At 36.6% G+C, this 20,841-nt stretch overlaps 6 protein-coding genes across 15 annotated transcripts; 4 read left to right on the forward strand and 2 right to left on the reverse strand.

Annotated features, from left to right (window-relative positions):
• The first annotated feature begins 598 nt into the window (after positions 1-598).
• LOC123004743 (bestrophin-2-like) lies at positions 599-7,773 on the forward strand. Of its 4 annotated transcripts, XM_044398150.1 has the most exons (7): positions 599-699; positions 757-1,034; positions 5,450-5,935; positions 5,986-6,154; positions 6,206-7,026; positions 7,212-7,367; positions 7,421-7,773. In XM_044398150.1, the coding sequence occupies exons 2-7, from the start codon at positions 985-987 to the stop codon at positions 7,548-7,550; spliced, it is 1,812 nt and encodes a 603-aa protein (XP_044254085.1). In that variant the 5' UTR covers positions 599-699; positions 757-984; the 3' UTR covers positions 7,551-7,773. The 4 variants fall into 4 exon arrangements, with proteins under 4 accessions (XP_044254085.1, XP_044254084.1, XP_044254086.1 ...); XM_044398149.1 differs by having other exon boundaries at positions 606-1,034; XM_044398151.1 differs by lacking the exons at positions 599-699; positions 757-1,034 and adding an exon at positions 1,668-3,250.
• LOC123004746 (glucosamine-6-phosphate isomerase) lies at positions 1,639-4,204 on the reverse strand. 4 transcript variants are annotated; one of them, XM_044398155.1, is made up of 6 exons: positions 4,188-4,204; positions 3,017-3,231; positions 2,494-2,963; positions 2,269-2,442; positions 2,055-2,158; positions 1,639-1,951 (listed from the first exon to the last, which is right to left on the reverse strand). In XM_044398155.1, exons 2-5 carry the CDS (start codon positions 3,138-3,140, stop codon positions 2,087-2,089), a joined length of 840 nt encoding a protein of 279 aa, XP_044254090.1. In that variant the 5' UTR covers positions 3,141-3,231; positions 4,188-4,204; the 3' UTR covers positions 1,639-1,951; positions 2,055-2,086. The 4 variants fall into 4 exon arrangements, with proteins under 4 accessions (XP_044254090.1, XP_044254089.1, XP_044254087.1 ...); XM_044398154.1 differs by lacking the exon at positions 4,188-4,204 and adding an exon at positions 3,293-3,516; XM_044398152.1 differs by lacking the exon at positions 4,188-4,204 and having other exon boundaries at positions 3,017-3,515.
• A 611-nt stretch (positions 7,774-8,384) lies between the features above and the next one.
• On the forward strand, positions 8,385-10,193 carry LOC123005019 (bestrophin-4). 2 transcript variants are annotated; one of them, XM_044398605.1, is made up of 5 exons: positions 8,385-8,526; positions 8,574-8,684; positions 8,725-8,896; positions 8,942-9,981; positions 10,037-10,193. In XM_044398605.1, the coding sequence occupies exons 1-5, from the start codon at positions 8,456-8,458 to the stop codon at positions 10,149-10,151; spliced, it is 1,509 nt and encodes a 502-aa protein (XP_044254540.1). In that variant the 5' UTR covers positions 8,385-8,455; the 3' UTR covers positions 10,152-10,193. The 2 variants fall into 2 exon arrangements, with proteins under 2 accessions (XP_044254540.1, XP_044254541.1); XM_044398606.1 differs by lacking the exon at positions 8,385-8,526 and having other exon boundaries at positions 8,747-8,896.
• A 44-nt stretch (positions 10,194-10,237) lies between these two features.
• LOC123004608 (bestrophin-3-like) lies at positions 10,238-12,290 on the forward strand. The gene is made up of 7 exons (XM_044397934.1): positions 10,238-10,319; positions 10,373-10,483; positions 10,533-10,704; positions 10,751-10,953; positions 11,005-11,611; positions 11,664-11,789; positions 11,836-12,290. Exons 1-7 carry the CDS (start codon positions 10,249-10,251, stop codon positions 11,995-11,997), a joined length of 1,452 nt encoding a protein of 483 aa, XP_044253869.1. The 5' UTR covers positions 10,238-10,248; the 3' UTR covers positions 11,998-12,290.
• Positions 12,008-12,578, reverse strand: LOC123004609 (copper transport protein ATX1). Its single transcript, XM_044397935.1, has 3 exons — positions 12,418-12,578; positions 12,292-12,373; positions 12,008-12,238 (listed from the first exon to the last, which is right to left on the reverse strand). The coding sequence occupies exons 1-3, from the start codon at positions 12,424-12,426 to the stop codon at positions 12,105-12,107; spliced, it is 225 nt and encodes a 74-aa protein (XP_044253870.1). The 5' UTR covers positions 12,427-12,578; the 3' UTR covers positions 12,008-12,104.
• Positions 12,579-12,741: 163 nt separating this feature from the next.
• LOC123004606 (ectopic P granules protein 5 homolog) lies at positions 12,742-20,481 on the forward strand. Of its 3 annotated transcripts, none has more exons than XM_044397932.1 (12): positions 12,742-12,925; positions 12,972-13,398; positions 13,447-13,706; positions 13,755-16,522; positions 16,564-16,687; positions 16,736-17,046; positions 17,094-17,402; positions 17,451-17,793; positions 17,839-19,121; positions 19,171-19,601; positions 19,646-20,069; positions 20,114-20,481. In XM_044397932.1, exons 1-12 carry the CDS (start codon positions 12,893-12,895, stop codon positions 20,424-20,426), a joined length of 7,026 nt encoding a protein of 2,341 aa, XP_044253867.1. In that variant the 5' UTR covers positions 12,742-12,892; the 3' UTR covers positions 20,427-20,481. The 3 variants fall into 3 exon arrangements, with proteins under 3 accessions (XP_044253867.1, XP_044253868.1, XP_044253866.1); XM_044397933.1 differs by having other exon boundaries at positions 12,972-13,155; positions 13,207-13,398; positions 17,094-17,793; XM_044397931.1 differs by having other exon boundaries at positions 17,094-17,793.
• The last annotated feature ends 360 nt before the right edge of the window (positions 20,482-20,841 follow it).

Genomic DNA, 20,841 nt, shown 5'->3' on the forward strand with positions numbered 1-20,841 from the left:
GTTGGAGTTTCGAGTTGCTCTCTTACTGCCCCTTGACTAGAATCAGATATAACCGATATTATCTCATTGTCTAAAGTAGCTAACAAAGTAGATGATTCACTGATAAAAGCATTGTTCTAAATGTGGACTGCGTACCTTTGCATACATGTGGGGGCATAAAAACCCTCTAAAAATATCTTAGTACGGACCTTGTTGTTACTGCTGACCATGTATAAACCAGTGACCCTTAATATAATGACGTCATGACCTCTTCAGACCTCTTCGTGACACTTAACTCACATTTTGCATCGATGTTTACGTATAAACGCTATAAATAATCAAAATTTATCGGTTTTTGACGTTTTTATTTCCGTATTGTCCATATCAGTATAAAAATATTTAGTTTGTCCTAAATTTTCAACACTTTGGGTTATTTTTTGTAACTGAAACGAGCAATTGCATAACGCAGTTCTTCGGTATTTTTCTGCTAGATGACGCATGTGGTCGAGTTAAAAATCAATAATATTTTCGTTTATCTAACCTTGGAGATAGCTATTAATTTTAGAAATTGATTATTAGACTCTAGATACATGTCGAATTGTCAACCTGTATATTTATTATTTAATATTTTGTCAGAATTGAATTGTTAAAATTTTCTGATAGTTTGCGTTAATGGATTATTTGAAGAGTAAAAATTCAATTGATCTTTAAATCTTATTGGTATTATTGATGATTGACTTTGTCAACAGATAGAACAAAAACATTTAACACTTTAAGGAAGAGCAACATTATCAAATTATGTCAGATCGACCTGATGACCTGTGAGAGGAAATTTTCTCGCAAATCTTGTGACTTTTAACAGCTATAATTGGTTCGGAATTGACGTACTTCTGCATAAAACAGTCAACAGAACTTTGTGTTTGTTTAAATTAATGTTTTTTGTATAATTATCGAAAATTAAATGTTACAATTAGTTCGGAATATTTTTGGATTAAGTACTTAAAGATGCATTTTTGCAACAATTTAATAAAAAGTGGAGCACTAAAGAATAAATCGTGAGTCATTATTTTATTATAATTCTTAATTTATACGAAGTGATCCAGAAAGACTGATCTAATGGTAAGCTTTAAAAATTAGGGTCAGGATTGCCAACATATTCAGTTATTGTGGATCACTTTGTAGTTCTTTTTTATTCTGATTTGGAAAAGATTATTACCTACCTACTGTAAGTTCAAAAAAAATGTTTCTTATTCCAACGTATATGCAATTATAGCCATCATTCCTGGTTGTTTTGCTTTTGATTTTTTTCAATATTTCCTTAAATAAAACTAAAGTTCATCTCCTGTAACTTTTTACGAGTTAGTAGTTAGTAGCCTTAAGAATGTTTTTTTTTTCAACTTTTTAGTTGTTTTTTTTTAATTGTTTACGTGCAGGGAAAATAATGTTATGTTGTTTTAAACAAATGTTTTTTTTTGACTATTCAGAATTACTTAGAATTAAACCGAGTTACATAAATTTGAATCGACATAAATTTGGATGAGATAATTGTAGGAAAAAATAATATTCGTATTATAAATATGCTATACCCGTACATACATTAATTCAGTGTTGTCAATCTAATTTTTTTAAGGATTAGTTTTAATAACGACAAAAATCCAGCAAGTTTTATTATTTATTTCATAAAATAATAGCAAAAACACATGTATTAATTATACTTTTCTGTTGATCTCTCTATTGCCACACTGTCAAGTCACAACTGCGTTTTTTAAAAGATGAATTTGTGTTACAACTGAACCCTACTGACAAATTTAGAGCCAAAGAAAGTTCATTATTTTCTACAGAAAAAAAGTGAAGAGTGACAGAACGGCAATAGAAAAATCCCGAGATATAGGATGCATGTGTAAGAGTACTAATATAAAATAAAGTTTTTTTATCATCCTTCCACCAACTGATTATGTACTGTTGATAAACTCTGAAACAAAATTTTTAGTTGAAATAATTAAAAAAATCAACTATCATAATATTTTAGTGAAACAGCTCAAGAATGCTTTTAGAACGTTTACAAGAAAAATTACCTTAAGGCCTCTTATTTAGAGAAAAATCCAAGTTAATGGATTGTCCTCATTTTGTCAAGAGAGACATCCCCTTCAATAAGTTTATGATGCACATTGCTCAGGGCCTGTATTTAAAGACAAAATGTTATAAACAAACAAAAAAACTGAACAAAACCAACACCGCAACCACAAATGTTAATGACAATAAGCGTTCCAAAGTAAAACCCTGAATTACCTTAAAGTATTTAACAGTTTTGACTCTCAATTCTAAAGTCGCATCCTCATCACAAATCATTAAAGTATGAGGATGCTGTTGAAAAGCAGAAACGGTCCACATATGATTAACCCCTTCTTCAATTGCTTTGTACAACGCAAAAGCCTTATGTGTTCCAGTGATCAAAATCATGACCTAAAAATAACCAAGGAAATAAAATAAGCCAAATAGTTAATTTTAGACAACTTCTTTTGCATCCATCACAGTTCCAACTCCTACAGTCAAAGCTTGTTTAGGCACTTTACTAATGTCATTGTCAAAAAAGCGTGCGTTGGCCTCTAGGGTATCCTGAGCTAGAGTCTTAACCCTTGTACGTGACACAAGTGACGACCCTGGCTCATTAAACGCAATGTGGCCATCGGGACCAATTCCCCCAATGAACAATTCCACGCCTCCAGCCTCAGAAATCTTTTTCTCATAATTGTTGCATTCGTCCACTAAATCAGAAGCGTTACCGTCGAGTATATGCGCGTTTTGGGGGTCAATGTCTATGTGTTTGAAAAAGTTATTCCACATGTAGTAATGGTAACTTTCAGGGTGGTCTCTAGGCAGATTTACATATTCATCCATGTTGAATGTTTTCACATATTTGAAAGAGACTTTTCCGGCATTGTAAAACTCGATCAGTTTTTGGTACATTCCATATGGAGTGCTTCCTAATCAGTGGATTTATGTATTAAATTGAGGACAGACTTTAATGGAAAATTACCTGTTGGTAATCCAAGAACGAAATATCGGTCGGGACCTGGATTGAAGTCGTTTATTCGTTTCATGACGTATTTCGCGGCCCATTCTGCGACTGAACTCGAAGACTCCAAAATAATGAGCCGCATATTGTCTCTTTTTGCGAACTTTTCGGTCACCTAATTCCACACACGCTTTATCAAATGATGTGACTGCGATGACTGGTTTTTCTTATCAGCACTTCATTGAACAAGGATTAGTAAGTATTTTTTTAATTGGAGCCGATTGTATTAGATCTCACTTTGGTTGGGCGTATGATTGAGGTTATGGAAGCTTACAACTTTACATTTTCTGTCCATTATTTAAAGGGGTAAAAAGAGTAATAATAACACCATTAGTGTTTGGAATAGATCATCAAAAGGGCGTTTTTTATTATTTCAAATTTTAAAATAAAAACTTAACTTAAAAGAGAAAAAAAAGTGAGAAAACTTTCTCCAAAACTAGTTCGTATATTACACGTAAATTAATTACTTAAATATTAAAAAGTTAGAAAAAGAAATAATAGTTCCAATGTCTTGACCGTATATGAAAAATGTCAAATTCTGTCAAATTCATAAATGATTAAATGTCAACATCTAAATCGCTTTTTTAAAAAAAACGTATAACGCAAGCATTAACATAAAGGTATTCTGATTTGTTAAGCTAGATGCATATTCCAATAAGAAAAACCAGAAATTCCCGTTTTGAATTTTTACTAGGAATTTTTGAAACTGTCACTGTCAAACCAAAATTACCGCGCATGCGTGAATCCTTATTTTTTGTCTCTTTTTTTATGGCCCTAACCTGTGTTTTTGTGATAGGTTAGGTTGTTTTTTGTGAATAGTTTAATATTTTTTATAGAGGTGTTAAGAAGCATGTCATAATGAATCACGTTTCTTACAAATTTTGACAACTCCTTTTAGCAAACATCACATGTTTGCACATCATTTAGTTTGTTGTAATTATTGTTATGTTGGTGGTCAGGTGACAGTCATTATTATTACTTATTTGTCTGCAGTAAATTGCATTGAAATCGATTGATTTAAGTTACAATCATGACTGTCACATACACAGCCGAAGTGGCAACTTGTCGAGGATTGGGTTGCTTTCTCAAATTATTAAGAAGGTAAATACCAGAGCTATTTTTATTAGCTTACCGCTCTTGTGTGATTTTCGTTGTTGTAACTTGTAACAAGTTGTTCCCACACGAAATAATTGATGACTGAATCAAAATTTTGTAACACTATTTTCTTCACACTGCAGTATTAATTTCAACTCATTGTATTCACTTTATTCAAGATTATTACTAATTAAAAATGAAAACTATGTATAAATTAGCTATTTCTTATAAATATTATTAAGGATTTCCGGTTTCCGTTTTTTTCAACGTGCAGAGTGAATGTGAATTTGGTACTACCATGCCGAACAAAAAAATGGGACATCAAAATTTTAAGATTTTCTGAAAATTTAATGTACAGTAGGCTTTAACGTCAAATTTGACTTTTCACTAACAACTAGGTACAACTAAAACTAGAGCTTATTCCATATCTGGTGGCGAACTGACAGTGACAGAAAAGACACTTGGAGTGCGCCCACTTGGTTAAGATAAAAAAATACATGGGCGTACTTTTTTTCTCTAAAAATTTTGAAGACAAGGATTGTTAGGAATATCATTTTTGAAAATTCTTTTCATGCGTTAACAATTTAATAATTTGTTCATCATTTTTCATCTTATGTACGAGTACCTACTTATTATATTTTTTTAAAGAATAACGGTGGTTTTAAAATATTATTTCATACGACGCCTATGAACAATATTTTTTTAAATAGTAAACATATGTTTAGTGTCAAAATTCTGTCATTTTTGACAACGTCAGTTCGCCACCAGATTTGGAACAAGCTATACCATTGAAAAATTCAAAGTGAAAGTTTTAGTTGAAATTTATTTTTGGCGTCGATTTATATACATTTTTTTGTCAGTCCAATGACAATTCACAGTTGCAGTATAGTCTGTCATACCAACTGTCCAACTAAAGTAAACATCATATTCCAAAAAATTCAAAAACCCAAATTTGTCTGAAGTCATAAAAAATTCTTATAGTAAAATAAAGGTTGTTTTGAGAGTAATGAATGGTTTTAAAAACCTCCCTAGTACGGTCTTTTTGAATTTTTCTATAGTTTGGAGAATATTATCTGGCTTGATTTACAACTTTTTCAAAAGTTACAAATTTGTAATACATATAAAAAAAGGATAAAAAGCCAAGCTTGAATTTTTCTTGTCTTTTTCAACGTTTTTGGTATTTCAAAATGTGTAATAAATTGATTTGAAAGAATTGATTGAAAAAATTGCATATTGGTAGAGCACAAAGTTTTGCAATAACTCTAAACTGAAAAATACATAGTTTTGTTTCCTTTTTAGATGGAAAGGCAGTATATACAAGCTGGTCTGGTTGGACCTTATCGTTTTCCTAATGCTATATTACAGCTTCAATTTCATGTATCGCTTTCTGTTGGACGATCAGGGCAAAGAGATCTTCGAAAACGTGGTGCGATATTGCAAAGAATATAGCAATTTGATCCCGTTGTCTTTTGTGTTGGGTTTCTATGTATCTGTAGTGATGACACGTTGGTGGAATCAGTACACGGCAATCCCTTTCCCTGATCCTTTGGCCGTTTTTGTGAGTGCTACTGTCCATGGGCAAGATGAAAGAGGTCGTGTGATGAGACGCACCATCATGCGTTATGTGTGTCTGTGTGTGACGATGATGTTCGCTATGATATCACCAAGAGTGAAAAAAAGGTTTCCAACTTTGGACCATTTTATAGAAGCCGGGTTATTGCATCAAAGCGAAAAGCACATCATCGCTGATATGAACAAAAAATTCCCCAACTATTCGAAGCATTGGTAAAGTCGTTTTCTAAACGGGTTAATTCGTAACCGATTTAATATTAAAGGTTGCCGATTATGTGGGCATCAAGTATTGTCACACGTGCCCGGAAAGAGGGTCGGATTAGGGACGATTTTGCCGTCAAAACTATGCTAGACGAGTTGAATAAATTCCGAGGGCAGTGTGGACTTTTATTAAGTTATGACATGATAAGTGTGCCTCTAGTCTATACCCAAGTAAGTTTGAATTTCTCTAAGAAGAAAAATTAGTACAATTTTGATTTCCAGGTGGTCACTTTGGCCGTTTATAGTTATTTTTTTACAACTTTAATGGGCCAACAGTGGGTCGAGGGAAACGAGTACAAATTCGATTTATATTTCCCCGTGTTCACAACGTTGCAATTTTTCTTCTACGTCGGTTGGCTCAAAGTGGCCGAATCGTTGATCAACCCCTTCGGCGACGACGACGATGACTTTGAAATCAACTGGATGGTCGACCGAAACTTGCAAGTCTCTTATCTAATCGTCGACGAAATGCACCACGAGCACCCTGAACTGGTCCGAGACCAGTATTGGGACGAAGTTTTCCCTCAACAACTCCCCTACACGGGCTCTTCGACCCGCGAAAGCCACCCTTTACCCTCAACGGCGAACATACAAGTCCACCCCAACGTCGAATCCGACTTGATCGGACCCTCATCTCTGAAAATCGACGAACTTTCAGGAGATATGATGAACAGTGGTGGGATAATGTTTTCAGCAAAGCCGGGAAGAGGCAATTCGCAAACATCGATGGGAATGGGGAATTCCGTCCCTGATTCGCGGCCGATTTCCAGAGCGGGCTCAGTGACTAGCATGTTGAAACGATTCTTGAGCAAAGAAGATAAACCAAAACCGGAGGAAAGTCAAGAATTGACTCAAGTCAATGTGAAGAATCCCACAAACTCCAAAAAGTTTGCGACTGAAGTTATCGAAGAAGTGGATGAGCAAACGACAATAACTTCGCAAAAATCAGCCAATGAAAACCGACCTAGTGTTCTCGGGGTGTTTGGACCACCACCCCACTCGGAGCCCATCAGCGTGCCGAACTCGCTCAACACACGGACGAGGTACCATGTCGTCAATTAAATTTCCAGTCAAAGTCGCCTGTGATTTGAAATTAAGTTGGCAACAATTATCAAATTCTAACGTTAAACTTCAATGTTGTCAATATAATTTCAAAGTCGCAGATTACTTTGATCAGGAATTTAATTGGAAGCGTGGTTTATAAAATAAGGAATTGGCGTAATTTTAGGACTGTTTATGACCCTTTTCCGTTGTCGACATCGGCTCCAGTCACGCAAGATGACTATAAAGATACCACCGATAATGTCAGTATTGGCAGTTCATCATCAGAAAAAGACGAATTCAGCGAACTGAAGAAAAAGCGGGATGAGGAAAGACTAAGCAGGTAATGAGAAATGCAAGAATCGAGTGAACATTCTTCAAGAAAAAAATTTTCAGATTAAAAGTGAATCTCCTGAGGTCCGTTAGTACGACGCCGAATGAAGACGGTGAAGAATGCGAAGTTCTGTTAGACAAAGATAGTTCAAAGGAACCGCAGAGTCCAAGTTCACCGGCTTCAGTAATTTAAGACAGTATTATTTACATTGTTTTTACGAATCTCCGCCTAAGTAACGTTAGCAAATAACACGTTAGATAAGATATGATTGATTAAAATGTGATTTTATAAACTGATACGTATATATATTTTATTACTTAAAGCAAAAGAGCGTTCATACTTACTTTAAACTTTAATAGTGATATTAAATTAAGCAATGTACAAGTACGTTAAAAATTAAATAAATCAAAAAGCACATTACGATTTTTCTTGCGTTTTCTGTTATAAAACAGGTAAAAACTCTTTTATTGTAAAAGCGAGAAATAAAAATGAGCAACCTTTTTCACCTACAACAAACACTTCCGCATTCACAATCAGAAATAGTTACTTAAAACAACATTGCAAAATAAATTCAATAAAATACTTATTAGTTCTTCTTGCATAAATAAAAAATAGTGGAAAATTTAAAGCAAACTTAGCAAAATATTAATCTTTAAAAGCGATCGCATTATTAGACATACGGTATTTTTTAATCATAAAAAATCTAGAAAATGAATAGTTTAATAATCAGAAATTGCTTGATTCCATTTTTTAACATACAATATATTTTTCAATCTAATGCAAAACTGTTATAAATATTTATATATTTAGATAGAGATATTATACATCACGAAAAACATTAAAAAAATGATTCACCACAAAACAAATGAACAAAATTGCGGGTCAGGATGTTAGTAAGATAAATACAAATTGCTGCAATTTTTTAGAACCTATATGAGGTTTTAGGTCCGCAATACTCGATCGGAATTTTTTGTAACTAATGAAATGATCTGTTCGCCAACTTAATTACTTATTAAGGCCAAGTGTTATGAGTTAGAAAAGGTGATAAGAGTAGGAGTTGATAAGAAAACTGTGATTTAGTAAGTAGTTAAACAAATATGACTGTGACGTATACGAAAGAAGTTGCAACTTGTCGTGGCTTCTCCTGCTTTTTAAAATTATTACTAAAGTAAATCAACGCTGATTTTTAATTAATTAATGACACATTTATTTTAGATGGAAGGGAAGTATTTACAAACTTGTCTACAAAGAATTGCTAGTTTTCTTGTTTATTTATTACTTCTTAAATCTCACGTATAGATACATCTTGGGCCCGATCGGTCGTGAGTAAGTACAAATTTCCAAAATTCGGCTTAATTTTTCTTAGAATGTTTATCCAAATCGTTCAGTATTGTAACGCCAGCACGAATTACATCCCCCTTTCTTTCGTTTTGGGATTTTATGTTTCGATCGTAATGGCCCGTTGGTGGGACCAGTACCGTTCAATTCCCTTCCCGGACTCTACCGCAGTCTACGTGAGCGCGACAATTCACGGCCAAGTAAGTAGAAAATCGTTTAAAAACGTCCGAAAAGTTTTATCGTAGGACGAACGCGGCCGAGTCATGCGACGAACAATAATGCGTTACGTTTGTCTCTCTGTCACAATGCTCTTCTCCAATATTTCCCCCAAAGTAAAAAAACGATTCCCAACTCTGGATCATTTGCTGAAAGCTGGTTTGCTTGAAGAGAGCGAGAAGAAAGTGATCCAAGGATTGAACCAGAAGTTTCCTTCTTATTCCAAACACTGGCTGCCACTAGTTTGGGCTTCGAGCATCGTGACGCGAGCTCGCAAAGAAGGCCGGATTCGGGACGATTTCGCCGTCAAGACGATGCTTGACGAAATCAATGCGTTTCGCGGAAAATGCGGGATTTTGATCAATTATGACAGGATTAGCATTCCGCTGGTTTACACCCAAGTGGTCACTTTGGCTGTTTACACTTATTTCCTCTCGGCTTTAATGGGACACCAGTGTGTCGCAGGACACGGATATGTTTTTGACAGTTATTTCCCCCTTTTCACACTCTTGCAGTTCTTTTTCTATATGGGGTGGTTGAAAGTTGCCGAAACTCTGATCAACCCTTTCGGAGATGACGACGATGACTTTGAACTCAACTGGATGGTTGACAGGAATTTGCAGATTTCGTATTTAATCGTCGACGAAATGCATCATGAACACCCGGAGTTGATCAAAGACCATTATTGGGACCAAGTTCTCCCGGAGGAATTGCCCTACACCCCGGAAACCGAACAGTACCGCGAAATGCACCCTTTACCCTCCACGGCGAATTTAATGTCAAAACACGAGGACGATCTCATTGGAGGTTCCTCGTACCGAATCTACGCTTCGTCCAACAACTTGAGGAAAAGATCAAATTCGGTTGTAAGTCTTTTACGCAAAATTGTGAGAAGTGACAGTACTTCGAACGATTCGGAACAAGAAATGTGGGAGACAATACCAAAGAAAAAACTCGAGGAGGTCATTGAAGAAGTCGACGAGCAACTGACGATCATGTCTTTGCGCGATAATGACCAAAAGCGGCCCCACATTCAGGATATTTTTAAACAAACTCAACCTCTCGACAGGTCGTGTTTTACATTACCTATTGTATAATCAATCTACTCTAAATTTATTTTACAGTTCCCAAAACGCAGCTCCCTCATTCGACTCGTTAAAGCAAAAGCGAGAAGAAGAAAGATTACGGAGATTCAGGCGTAATTTGGCACACTATCTCGAGCAAAAGGACTCAACGTGACCAATTTTGATAATTAAATAAATTAAATTAAGTTCAAGTAAATCGAACGATCTTTCATTTTATCCTAATCCCTTGATAAAATTCGATAAGACTAGAAATGACGGTGACTTACACTAGCGAGGTAACAACCTGTAGTGGTATTTCTTGTTTTTTGAAACTCTTACTGAGGTAAAAAACAATTTCTTTTTTGTTAAAACACACTATGTTTATGATTATTTCAGATGGCGAGGGAGCATCTACAAATTGGTTTGGGTTGATCTTTTCCTATATTTATTGTTATATTATGCCATTAATTTTTGTTATCACTTTATTCCCAATCCGATATGGCAACAGTAAGATAAGATAATATTTATTTTAATATAACTAATACATAATTGCAAGGTATTTCGAAAAACTTATAAAATACTGCGATACATATTCAAATCGGATCCCTCTTAGTTTCATATTGGGTTTTTATGTGAGTCTGGTAATGACGAGATGGTGGAGCCAATATTGCTCAATTCCATTCCCAGACAATCTCGCAATATTAATAGGAGCTAGTGTGAAAGGCCAGGTTTGTAGAAAAAATAAATATGCAATTCAAAAACACAAGTTTTAAGATGGAACAAGCACGAATTGTACGACGGACGATCGTGCGTTATGCCTGTGCAACGTTCACAATTACTTTGACAATGCTGTCACCAAGAGTTAAAAAACGTTTTCCGACTTTCGAGCATTTCGTCAGTGCTGGTTTGCTCACTAAAGACGAAGTCAAAATAATGAACGATTTAGACAACGAATTTCCAAGTTACTCAAAATACTGGTAAGTAAGTATAAAATGTGTTATTGTTTTCATCAATTTGTAATAATTAAGGCTTCCGTTGGCGTGGGCCGCAAATGTTGTGACAAGAGCCCGCAATGAAGGCCTCATCAGAGACGACGTGTCCGTCAAAACCATCCTCGAAGAGTTGAATTTATTCCGGAGCAAATGTGGCGGAATGTTGGATTATGACTGGATCAGCGTTCCTTTGGTTTACACCCAAGTGGTGACTCTTGTAGTTTATTGTTATTTCATTGTTTCTGCAATTGGGAGGCAATACATTTTGTCGGATGAGTCGCACCAAAATATCGACCTTTATTTCCCGTTTTTTCTCGTCATTGAATTTTTTTTCTACATGGGATGGTTGAAAGTAGCCGAAGTTTTGATTAATCCCTACGGTGATGACGATGATGATTTTGAAGTGGTGTGGATGGTGGACCGGCACCTCCAAGTGTGTTATTTGTTAGTTGATAAAATACACGAAGAACATCCCAAATTAATGCGTGACTCTCATTGGAATGAAACCGCACCGAATTCTCTACCGTTTACTATAGCTTCAAAAAATTATATGCAGGAATATCCTTTCCCTTCTACGATGAATGTCAAAGTGAATAGATCTGCACAAGATTTGCTTTTACCAATTGAAGAAACTATTTCACAAGTAAGGCTTACATTGAATAAATATGTTTTATTAAGTTTTTGAATTTTAAAAGCCTGATGGGATGAGACGTCGATCAAGCCAGTATTTATGGCGAGTTAGGGGGCTCCAAGCGTCGAAAAAGAAGAGAACTGACAGTTTTCCTTTAACAAAAGTTATCAGTTTTCATCAGGATAGTGATGTAAGACAAAAGTGTGTTTCTACTATTGTTAAATATTAATTTTAAGGTCAACGATCAAGCAAATGTTTACGATAGTGATGTTCAAAGTGATACACCTAAAACTACCGAAATTCCTTGTGAAGAATTTGAAAATTTAAAACGTAACAGAATAGAAAGCCACAAAAAGAAATTGTTGGAAATTGTAGAATTATGGAAAGGTCACAAATGATAAAAACACGTTTTAACAACATAAATTTTATTAAATAATAATAATACAATCCAATTTAATCAATTTTTAATTTTCCCAAATAAGCTGCATTAAAGAATGTTTTAATTTTACAAAGTTTGAATAAATTCAGTCTCTTTTCCGGTTTTTTTAATGACATCCAAGATTTCTTGTGATGATAGTGATGTTTTCACCTTTACCTGTTGCCCAGGTAAATCAATATTGACATCTTCTACTCCTTTATCTAAAATATGTGTTGTAAATGGCTTGATAATAATAAAAACAGAAGTTAATCACCTTTTAATTTATTAAGTACCCTTTCCACTGCTCCTGAACACCCCTCACAAGTCATCGCGACTTTGTAAACGTGAGTTTGAGGCTAAAATTAAGACTGAGACAAATTTACAAAGTAAAAAACCTTACCGAAGACATGTTTTCTTTTATTTACTGAAACGATAAGATAAAATTCAAACGATTAAAAAGTTAGGTATGTGATGATGTTGACAAGAAGTTATTTTTTGGATGTTACAACTACTGTCATTTATTAGATCTACTAAAGGACTACCGTGACTTCACAAAAACTACCTTAAAATAAACATATAAAATAACTTCTTATTTAATATTGCAATAAAATTACTTGTTATCGCAAAAACGTGATATATCTGTTTTAAAATATCAATGTAATAAATTAATAAATTATTTATTTTGGTGATTTGTTGGTTGCATAACAATCCGACGGGGAAATACCTCGTAGATAAAATGTAGAGAAAAATAAATATCAAATGTCAAAGTGAATTGTGCACTTGGAAATGATTTTCCAATGATTTAAAAATTCAATAATGCTGACTTTTTGCACCAAAATTTTTTTTCGAAGTGATCTTCTTACCCTGCTCTAACAATGGAGGCAGTGAAACCAAAACAAAAAACAAAGGTAAGGTTACCTGTCAATTGAAAACAATCGTAACTTTTTCACTTAGAAAAAACAGCGCGATAAGAAAGTCACTCCCGAAGTGACTACACTAAAAAATGACGAGAAAGACATCGACAGCTGTGAGGAAGCGGCCAAAGAAGAAATTGCGACGCAAAATAACACAAGTGAGGTCACAACAACTAATGAGTCTCAAACTCAAATTGGCGAATTTGACAAACTGCTTAACTCAAGTAAACTTCTTGCGTGCGAGCTTAAACAGCAAAAGTATCCTAAAACTGTAGTTTTGCAAAAACAGGCCATAAAACCTTACACTGAGGAGCAGCTCGCTACTCTGTATACAAACAGTGAGTTACAAATGATTGGAGAGTTTACTTCCCAGTTTGTGGAAGCTGAACTGAAAGGACTTGCTACGAAACACCACCCTTTGTATGAACTTTTAGCTACTTATTTGCAAGTTAGGGCTAAAATTATAGGTACTTCCTTTTGTATTGTTTGGTTATTTGCTGATTTTTTTAATGTAGGGAATTCACTGGAGCTAGACCAACTCAGGAAAGAATATCGCGAGTTACAAGCGATGCTTTGGACGACAGACACGGCGACAGTGACCGGTCGAGGCGAATGCCTTGACGGCAATAGCGTTACAACGACTCATTCTTATCAAAAAGCGACCTTTCACAGATCCGTTTTTCAGAGTATCGCTCGTGTTTTGGGCTTAATCCGTAAATTGACGTACGATAACTACACTCTGTTTTCGTATACAGCCGAAGATTTGCGTTTACAGGTTGATTTTTCAATTTTTTTTTAACAAAAAGTGAAACGGTAATTTCAGATCGAATTGTACGTCCAAACTGCGATTAATAATTGCATGAACGCTACGGGTGTCAGCAAGGATTCTCCTATCATTTTATCACTGCAAGACGAACCTCTCCACCTTAAACCATTCTTGTGCGAAATTCGACTATGTATTTCGGTTCTTTTCGCTTTTCAACGCAAGTTAATTCGAGACGTGCAGTTTCTCAAAGAGAGTAGAGAGTGGTTGAGTCGTTTAATTGCCGTCTTACTGCGACTCGCCACTTACCAAGACCATTTATTTATAGTTAGTCACATTTTAAGATGTCCAGCTGGGGTCGGTTCGTGGGCTTCCTCCTTTATTCAAACTCCTTTATATGAAACGTTTTCGGAACCACCGTTCTCTTCGTACCAAATTAATCATGTCTTAGCTGTTCTAACAATGATTCTATCACCTATAAAAGAACGCGAGCGATTTTTGGCCGACGTGGTCCAAGACCACGATACTCCCGGTGAATCTCTGTGGATTGTCGTCGATTCAGAGGGTGAAGAAGACGACGAATCGGGTTGTTCGCTTCGTGAAAACGATTTAGTCGCTTTTCTTACACAGTTGCCTTTGGAACGTCTTTTCCGAAACGTCCTTTTAGTCGAAAGGCGAAACCTCGAGAACTTTTACGACTGTTCAAAGGTGTCACAACACCACATTTTGCGGTTTTTTGCTTTTGCGACTGTTTTCCTCAAAATCGTTGATAACGGACTCCGGACTTACGACCAGTCGCGATATAAACAATTCGCGAAACGTTTAAGTAGATTGATACGTCATATCGTACAATATGCTACTGACCAATGGGAGGTCTTCCAGAAAAATCCCACTTCGAGTGATACTGCCATGATGGAGCGGCTTCAAGTCGAATACGATGCGTTTTTCCTACGTGCGATTCATTACCTTTATACGTCACAAAGGTCGGGGGCTTGGCAGTTCCTCGCTGTGATACCCTACAACATGATTACGATTGAAACAGTTTGGAAGATTTTCTATTTTTTACATGAATCAGATCAAGGGATTCTTGCGGTTGACAATGCGGAAAAGCTATGGGATAGGAATTTTCGAATTCAGTTTGAGGAAAAACTCTCCGCTTTGGCCGACGACGAACTTTATTATCTTTTAAACACGTTTGCGAATATGGCGTTAGCGAGGGAATCCGACGAAATGGATTTTATCGAAGCTGCCACTAAGGATCTGTTGCAAGTGGGATTTATCAGCGAGATGACTCAGGACATTTGTTCGAAATCGGCGAGGACGCTTTTGACACACATCACGTCCAAACATCATCATTTACTATCAATGATTTTGAAATACATCAAAGAAAACATTGAATTGGCCGGATCGCTAGTGCTATATCTGTATGAAGAGTTGCCTTTGACCATTTGGAAACTAACCGATGACGATTTATCGATTATTGCGTGGCTTTTGTGCCATAATTCGATCCAATCAAATGAAAGTAAGCTAGCTAGGATGATTTTATCACGCTTAAATTGGGACATAATCCCGTATAAGTTACATTGTGAGGTTGCTCTCTTGGTTTTGAGAGCTTCTGAGCAAGAACCAGGTTACCTTCAGTGGGGTTGGCAAACCATCCTGCGTTTGAAGCTTCACATCAATGATAAAGCATTCGATGATATTAAACAAGTCAAGGATCCGGAATTTTACGATGTGATGATCAAAGGTGTTCACCAACAACAACCCTTGGCTAGTTTTGTGTCAGTTTTGATGACTTCCTGGGGTCACTTAATACCTCTGATTTGCGGAAACGGTCTCTCCCAACTACTTTTTCTACAAACTCATCAAAAACACGAAGTTGTGCTTTTTGCCCTATATGTGATCGTCCCTTTATTCATAGACTCGCAGGAGTATATAATAAACAACGAACGTTTCCAAGAAATCATCTCCAAGTTAATAAACGCGGATCGAGGTTACATATCAATGGCGAAGAGTTTGATAAGTGTTCAAAAAACGATTTTACAACAATTTGGAAACATGATTGAAACCCAAATTGTCAATTTTGCCAATTATGGATTGTCTAGTCCCCGAAGTTTAGTACGATTGTGGGTCAACACTTTTGTTTCTATCCCGAATTGGAGCCGGGACTGTGGTGTCATGTACTTGCTAGATGTGATAATAAGAGCCGCTTTTTTCCATCAAGACGCCCTCGAAGTGACCAATAACATCCTAAAGGAACTCTTACAAAACAATGTTACACAAGAACAAGGCACGATTAGTTCCCTTTTCAAGTGGGTTTCAAGTTCTGGTTCAAACTTCACTCTCATATCCGGTTCACTATCGAGTTACACTTGGCTCGCCTTTTTGGTGATCGAACTGGAATTTGAGGACCGCGAAAAGAGGACGGGTCTATGGCGAGAATTACTCTTGCAACTTGATGGTCAAAAGGGCAAAGTCAATGTTGACGCGGCTATAAAAAAGGCTGCTTCGATTTTAAAAGTTGCACCCTTCAGTTCAGGATCTTTGTCGATTTATCGGTGGGCCCAACAAGCAATGGATTCGCCAATTGATCATCCGTTGTTACCTTTACTTTGGCAAAAATTCTTCATTCTTTATTTAGCAAGGATTCCAGTGAGTCGGGCAAACAGCAACGGTTGTGTGGGTGAAAAATTCTTCGACGGTTTAGTTAACTTTGCGTTCTTGAAACGTATGAAACGAAAATTGCAAGAAACTTTGGATTATTACGTGGAAAAAATGAATGGTGAAGAAGACAGTTCACGGAGGTTGTTTCTGGAAGCTTGCGTCAAGTATGTTTTTCTTGATAGCGAAATCATTTTTTTCGTTTCAGTTTGTTTAAAGCTTTCAGTGCGTGGTTAGAAGAGCCTCGACTCCAAAAAGACAATCTTCTTTTGCCTTCATTACCGGCCTTGTATCAACCGAATTTGTTGGCTTTTATCATTCAAGGCAGTAATGTATGTGTCTATTTATCATTAGTAGTGTTTTATTATTGTTTGATGCAGACTCCATGGTATGAGTATGTCGATTATGAGAAAATCAAATTGGAGCAAGTGGAGTCTGTCCAAATTTGGCAATCTTCAAATTTTCGTCACAAAGCAAACATCAATAAACCTCTCCTGAACCCGGGAAAATCAATGGAAAGCGTCGATCCAGTCGAGAGGATTTTACGCCGTTTGACCTCTTACGAAACTTGCAAAAGCCCTCCTGACATCAACAACAACCTTCTCCACATTCCTACTATCGATTTCTCAGATAAAACTTCATTACTTAATTCGTTAGATCAGTGCTTCAAGACTTTGAAACAGTTTGCACAGTAAGTTAAGTTGCTCGACTTTAATGAAAATAACAGTTGATCCGTAGCAATCACACCTTGAAAATGTCGGAACATAAAGCTTTGGATTGCTCGTATCAGGAATTAGTGCCTCAATTGTACCGTTCTGTTTTGAACAAAGTGAGCAAGAAAATTCCTTGTAAAGGCCGAAATGAGACTGTGAATTGTTCAGGGGCTGCCCTTATTGTACTAGAAGTGCAAGAAGCAAGAGTCAATGAACGAATCGATCATCAAATACAAACAAACCGAAACGCGTATGAGTCTTTATTGACAAAATCATTACAAGCACCAGCTACAGCACTTTGTACCGCTTCTGTGACATTACAACAAGCTATAAAGTATGATTTTGAAAGTTATCGAACAATTATTGAATTGAATTGTTTCAGAATATTACAATTGCAAGTCGGTAACCCTTCCAGGGGCGAACTTGGTACCGAATTGTTTTATCATATCTTGTCGTTGATAAATGACGAAACTAGTGGTTATTTACCAACTAAAACATTGTTTGCCTCGTGTTTAGAAAGGTTAGGACAGTCGCACATATCCGGGGTTGAGTTTGAAATGCCACGTCTTTTGGAGAAAATTCTCAAAGAACCAGCTTTAGGGGGGTATTTGGCACCACATTTTTCTCCAAGTAATGTTGGCACTGTGAATCTTCTCTACATGTACTCGAGGATTTGTCAAGAGATTGGCAATAACTACGACGTGGCTTTCGCTCTTTTATCAAAGGTTTGTAATTGTAGGAGTTCGACCAAATTTTATTTTTTATTGTAGTTCGAAATCGATAAATGGTTACATGTGAAGGAACCAAAATTGAATCAACGTTCGGAATTCATCCAGTGTGTCGTTCGAGCTTTGTCAAGTTTAGGTTTTGAGCCTTCTGTGGAATCCTTGATCCTCCACGGCTTATACAGACGTCACTTGTTGACCATATTTGAGTTTCAATTCCCCGAACATTACGGTGACGTTTTGATCAATCTTTTGAAAAGTAGTAATGGAAGTAGTGAGAATTCTCTTTTGTCGACTAGTGTTTGGTTAGATATTGTCAATTGTTTGGCTCATCCGGTTCAAATTAATTATAAAGCGCCTCTGAAGGATCAATTGAGACAATACACTCAACATCAGAAAATGTTGCAACATCAGGAGTTGTTAGAAACTGCTGAATTGTTTGCCAAACACTTCACTCAGGAACGGTTGCAGTACGGTTTGTATGGTCTTTACCCGAAATGTCGGAATTATATCGACATTTTTGTTATTCTTCTGGGGATGACGGGTCATGGTCTCATAACAAGTACTCTGAATACGCATCAAGGGTTGCTTGGAGATAAGATGCTCCAAAAAATTTGGCCTTATTTGATCAATATGTTTGCTCCGTGGATCGTTCCGTACTCCATGCAAACTTTGAAGGAGAATATGGCTTCGTGGATCCAGCAGTTGGCGGACGATCGTTCAATACTTCTCCCTTGGATCCCCTCAGACGGGCCTTTGGCCCAAAAACTCGTCAACATCTTCTGCGAATGCGTCCATTTTCTCATTTATACTTTGCCGGCCTCGTCCGGTAATATCCTGAGTTTTATATGGCAGTGGTATGTGACGAGTTTCGCGCATAATGCGGTCAAAGTTCACATTTTGGGACCTGTTCATCATTCGTTTTTGACGTTTCCTTGGGAGAGTTTCTGGCCATCTGTGACCGATTTGGAGTTTATGTTACGGGTGATTGATCAATATCTACCCGAATCACATTCGTTCCTTGGACATATTTTCATGGCAGTGTCTTGGTCTCCTTGGCTCAGTAATTTTAGAGGGTCTCCGCAACAGATTAGAGAGCGCATCTGTCATTGTTACCTCCATCTTTTGGTGAAATTATCAAATGAACCCAACGTGCGTAATAAATATTCAGATCGAATTAAAAGTCTGTTAGTAGAATCGGAGAACTTTGGCTTGGAAACTGTAGATTCGAGTGTTTATCAACATGTAATGGATTGGTACGTCCTCAGTTGTGACCCTTCGGTTATATTCAGGAGCGATCCGCTTGATGTTGATTTCAGAGTCTTACAGTGAGTATTTTTAAATTTTTGTAAATGACGGAAAACTGAATGATTTTAGTTTCCTGCAATGTGTTTCTGGGTACGACAGAGTTTTAGAGGAGAGCGACGCCCAGATTCGGACTAAAAGATTCATTTATGTTAAAAGTTTTGTGAAATTGTTATCAGTTTACGTAAATAGGTGTAAGTCTGTAGTTGCAACCAAAGAGAGTGATTTGAATACTGTGATAACCCAACAATTGTTTCACTTGGAAAAAAATGTAAAAATCCAAGAGGAATTTAACGCAATTTTGAGGGAACTGCTAGGAATCGTAAATTTATCTGACATTCGTCATTGTGTTTTAAAATGTTTTGATTCATGGCTGTTATATAAGACTGGGGATGAAATGGCTGTTCGAGGAATATTGCAAGTTTCAGGAATCACAGTCGAGGATCCTGAAGCACTTGGTTTTTTACTGGAATCAACTTTAACGTGTTATTTTCAAAGCAGTGGTACGTTTGCAACAAAGATCCGACATGTCGACATAATAATTTAGTTTCCGGTTCATTTAATCCAAGTTGGTGTGAAGTTGCGGAAATTTTGAGCGTGGTCAAAAATAAGGAAAAAGAGTTGGAAAAAGTCATGCTTAGTCGTGGGTATATCCTGGCTTTGAACGCCCTTTTCCTCCAAAAAATAAATAAATGTAATGACTTTGAACGACTTCTCAATTTAGCCACCGAATGGATGCGAGATCTGAAATTCAGCGGCGAATCCGCCGAATCTAAAGTCCCTTTGCTTTGGATCGGGATTATTCGCTTAACGTTGCAGTATTGTGAAATTGACGAAAATACCACCGGTGTGATTTTACACAAGTTCGCGAAAATTCTCATACAAATATCGGAAGATAAGGCGGGTTCGAAGTGGGGGCGAGGGCTGCTCAGCGCTATCGGGATCAGCAAACAAGATGCCATTTCGATCAAGTTAGTTTTAGTGTTGTTCGATTCTGTGGAATTTTCGTTTTCAGTTTCAGATTTTTGTGTCGCGCTTTGGCCGGCTACATCTTGGCCCAACTACCTGAAATGAAAGGAGCGCCTCAGGTAGTCAGACGCCATGCTTATGCCCCATGCCGTGTGGGTCAAACGGGGGGAAATAGCGAATGCGCCAAGATACTTATGAGTCTTGGCTTCGGCCAGTCCCAAGGGAAAATCAAAGAGTGCGAAGAATTGGCGTTGAAGAAAATACAGGATGCCGAAAATTCCATGCATAACGCCGCGAAATTCGTCGAACTCTTAGTTAAACAATTTTATATTAAACCATACTTGAATGATCTATCCTAATTTTTATGACGTTATAATTTTATATGAGTGTTTGAAATAAAGCTCTGGAAAACGAGTCTGGTGTATAAATTAACATGAAACACGATGATTGCAATAAAAACATTTCTAGTTTTATTGAAATTGCGTTTTTGTTCGTGTTATTGAAACGGGTTTGATAAAAATCGAGCAAAAATATCAATTTGATATCGGCTTATTAGTACTTGCCTGAAAACAACGGCCATTCATTTATTCCGCTTAGTTTATTTTAATGGTCTGCAAATATATTTTAAAGTTAAAAGCTTACGATGTGGCCGCGCGTACATAAATAATTAAAATAAAACTCAGCTCTTGCGTTATTTTTTCTCATTATTTCGCTGATGGTGATTTATAGGTGTTTGTCACCGTTGAACTAATAAAAACGCAATTTTTCTCGATT

The sequence above is a fragment of the Tribolium madens genome, unplaced genomic scaffold, assembly GCF_015345945.1.
Source record: "Tribolium madens isolate multiple individuals breed KSU strain unplaced genomic scaffold, Tmad_KSU_1.1 Scaffold_20;HRSCAF=117;Tcas5.2_LG4, whole genome shotgun sequence".
Classification (NCBI taxonomy): domain Eukaryota; kingdom Metazoa; phylum Arthropoda; class Insecta; order Coleoptera; family Tenebrionidae; genus Tribolium; species Tribolium madens.

Bases quoted from the DNA above. Each gene is read 5' to 3' on its own strand.
- LOC123005019 (XM_044398605.1), top strand. From the start codon at position 8,456: ATGACTGTGACGTATACGAAAGAAGTTGCAACTTGTCGTGGCTTCTCC. The intron at 8,527-8,573 runs GTAAATCAACGC...CATTTATTTTAG, and splicing joins TTTTTAAAATTATTACTAAA to ATGGAAGGGAAGTATTTACA. The intron at 8,897-8,941 runs GTAAGTAGAAAA...GTTTTATCGTAG, and splicing joins GCGCGACAATTCACGGCCAA to GACGAACGCGGCCGAGTCAT.
- LOC123004746 (XM_044398155.1), bottom strand. From the start codon at position 3,140: ATGCGGCTCATTATTTTGGAGTCTTCGAGTTCAGTCGCAGAATGGGCC. The intron at 2,443-2,493 runs GTTGTCTAAAAT...GGTTATTTTTAG, and splicing joins CTGTGATGGATGCAAAAGAA to GTCATGATTTTGATCACTGG. The intron at 2,159-2,268 runs GTAATTCAGGGT...CTTTAAATACAG, and splicing joins AAACTGTTAAATACTTTAAG to GCCCTGAGCAATGTGCATCA.
- LOC123004606 (XM_044397931.1), top strand. From the start codon at position 12,893: ATGGAGGCAGTGAAACCAAAACAAAAAACAAAG. The intron at 13,399-13,446 runs GTACTTCCTTTT...TTTTTAATGTAG, and splicing joins AGTTAGGGCTAAAATTATAG to GGAATTCACTGGAGCTAGAC. The intron at 13,707-13,754 runs GTTGATTTTTCA...CGGTAATTTCAG, and splicing joins CCGAAGATTTGCGTTTACAG to ATCGAATTGTACGTCCAAAC.
- LOC123004743 (XM_044398148.1), top strand. From the start codon at position 4,086: ATGACTGTCACATACACAGCCGAAGTGGCAACTTGTCGAGGATTGGGT. The intron at 4,157-5,449 runs GTAAATACCAGA...TTTCCTTTTTAG, and splicing joins TTTCTCAAATTATTAAGAAG to ATGGAAAGGCAGTATATACA. The intron at 5,936-5,985 runs GTAAAGTCGTTT...TTAATATTAAAG, and splicing joins CCCAACTATTCGAAGCATTG to GTTGCCGATTATGTGGGCAT.
- LOC123004608 (XM_044397934.1), top strand. From the start codon at position 10,249: ATGACGGTGACTTACACTAGCGAGGTAACAACCTGTAGTGGTATTTCT. The intron at 10,320-10,372 runs GTAAAAAACAAT...TGATTATTTCAG, and splicing joins TTTTTGAAACTCTTACTGAG to ATGGCGAGGGAGCATCTACA. The intron at 10,705-10,750 runs GTTTGTAGAAAA...ACAAGTTTTAAG, and splicing joins GAGCTAGTGTGAAAGGCCAG to ATGGAACAAGCACGAATTGT.
- LOC123004609 (XM_044397935.1), bottom strand. The intron at 12,239-12,291 runs GTGATTAACTTC...CACATATTTTAG, and splicing joins GGTACTTAATAAATTAAAAG to ATAAAGGAGTAGAAGATGTC.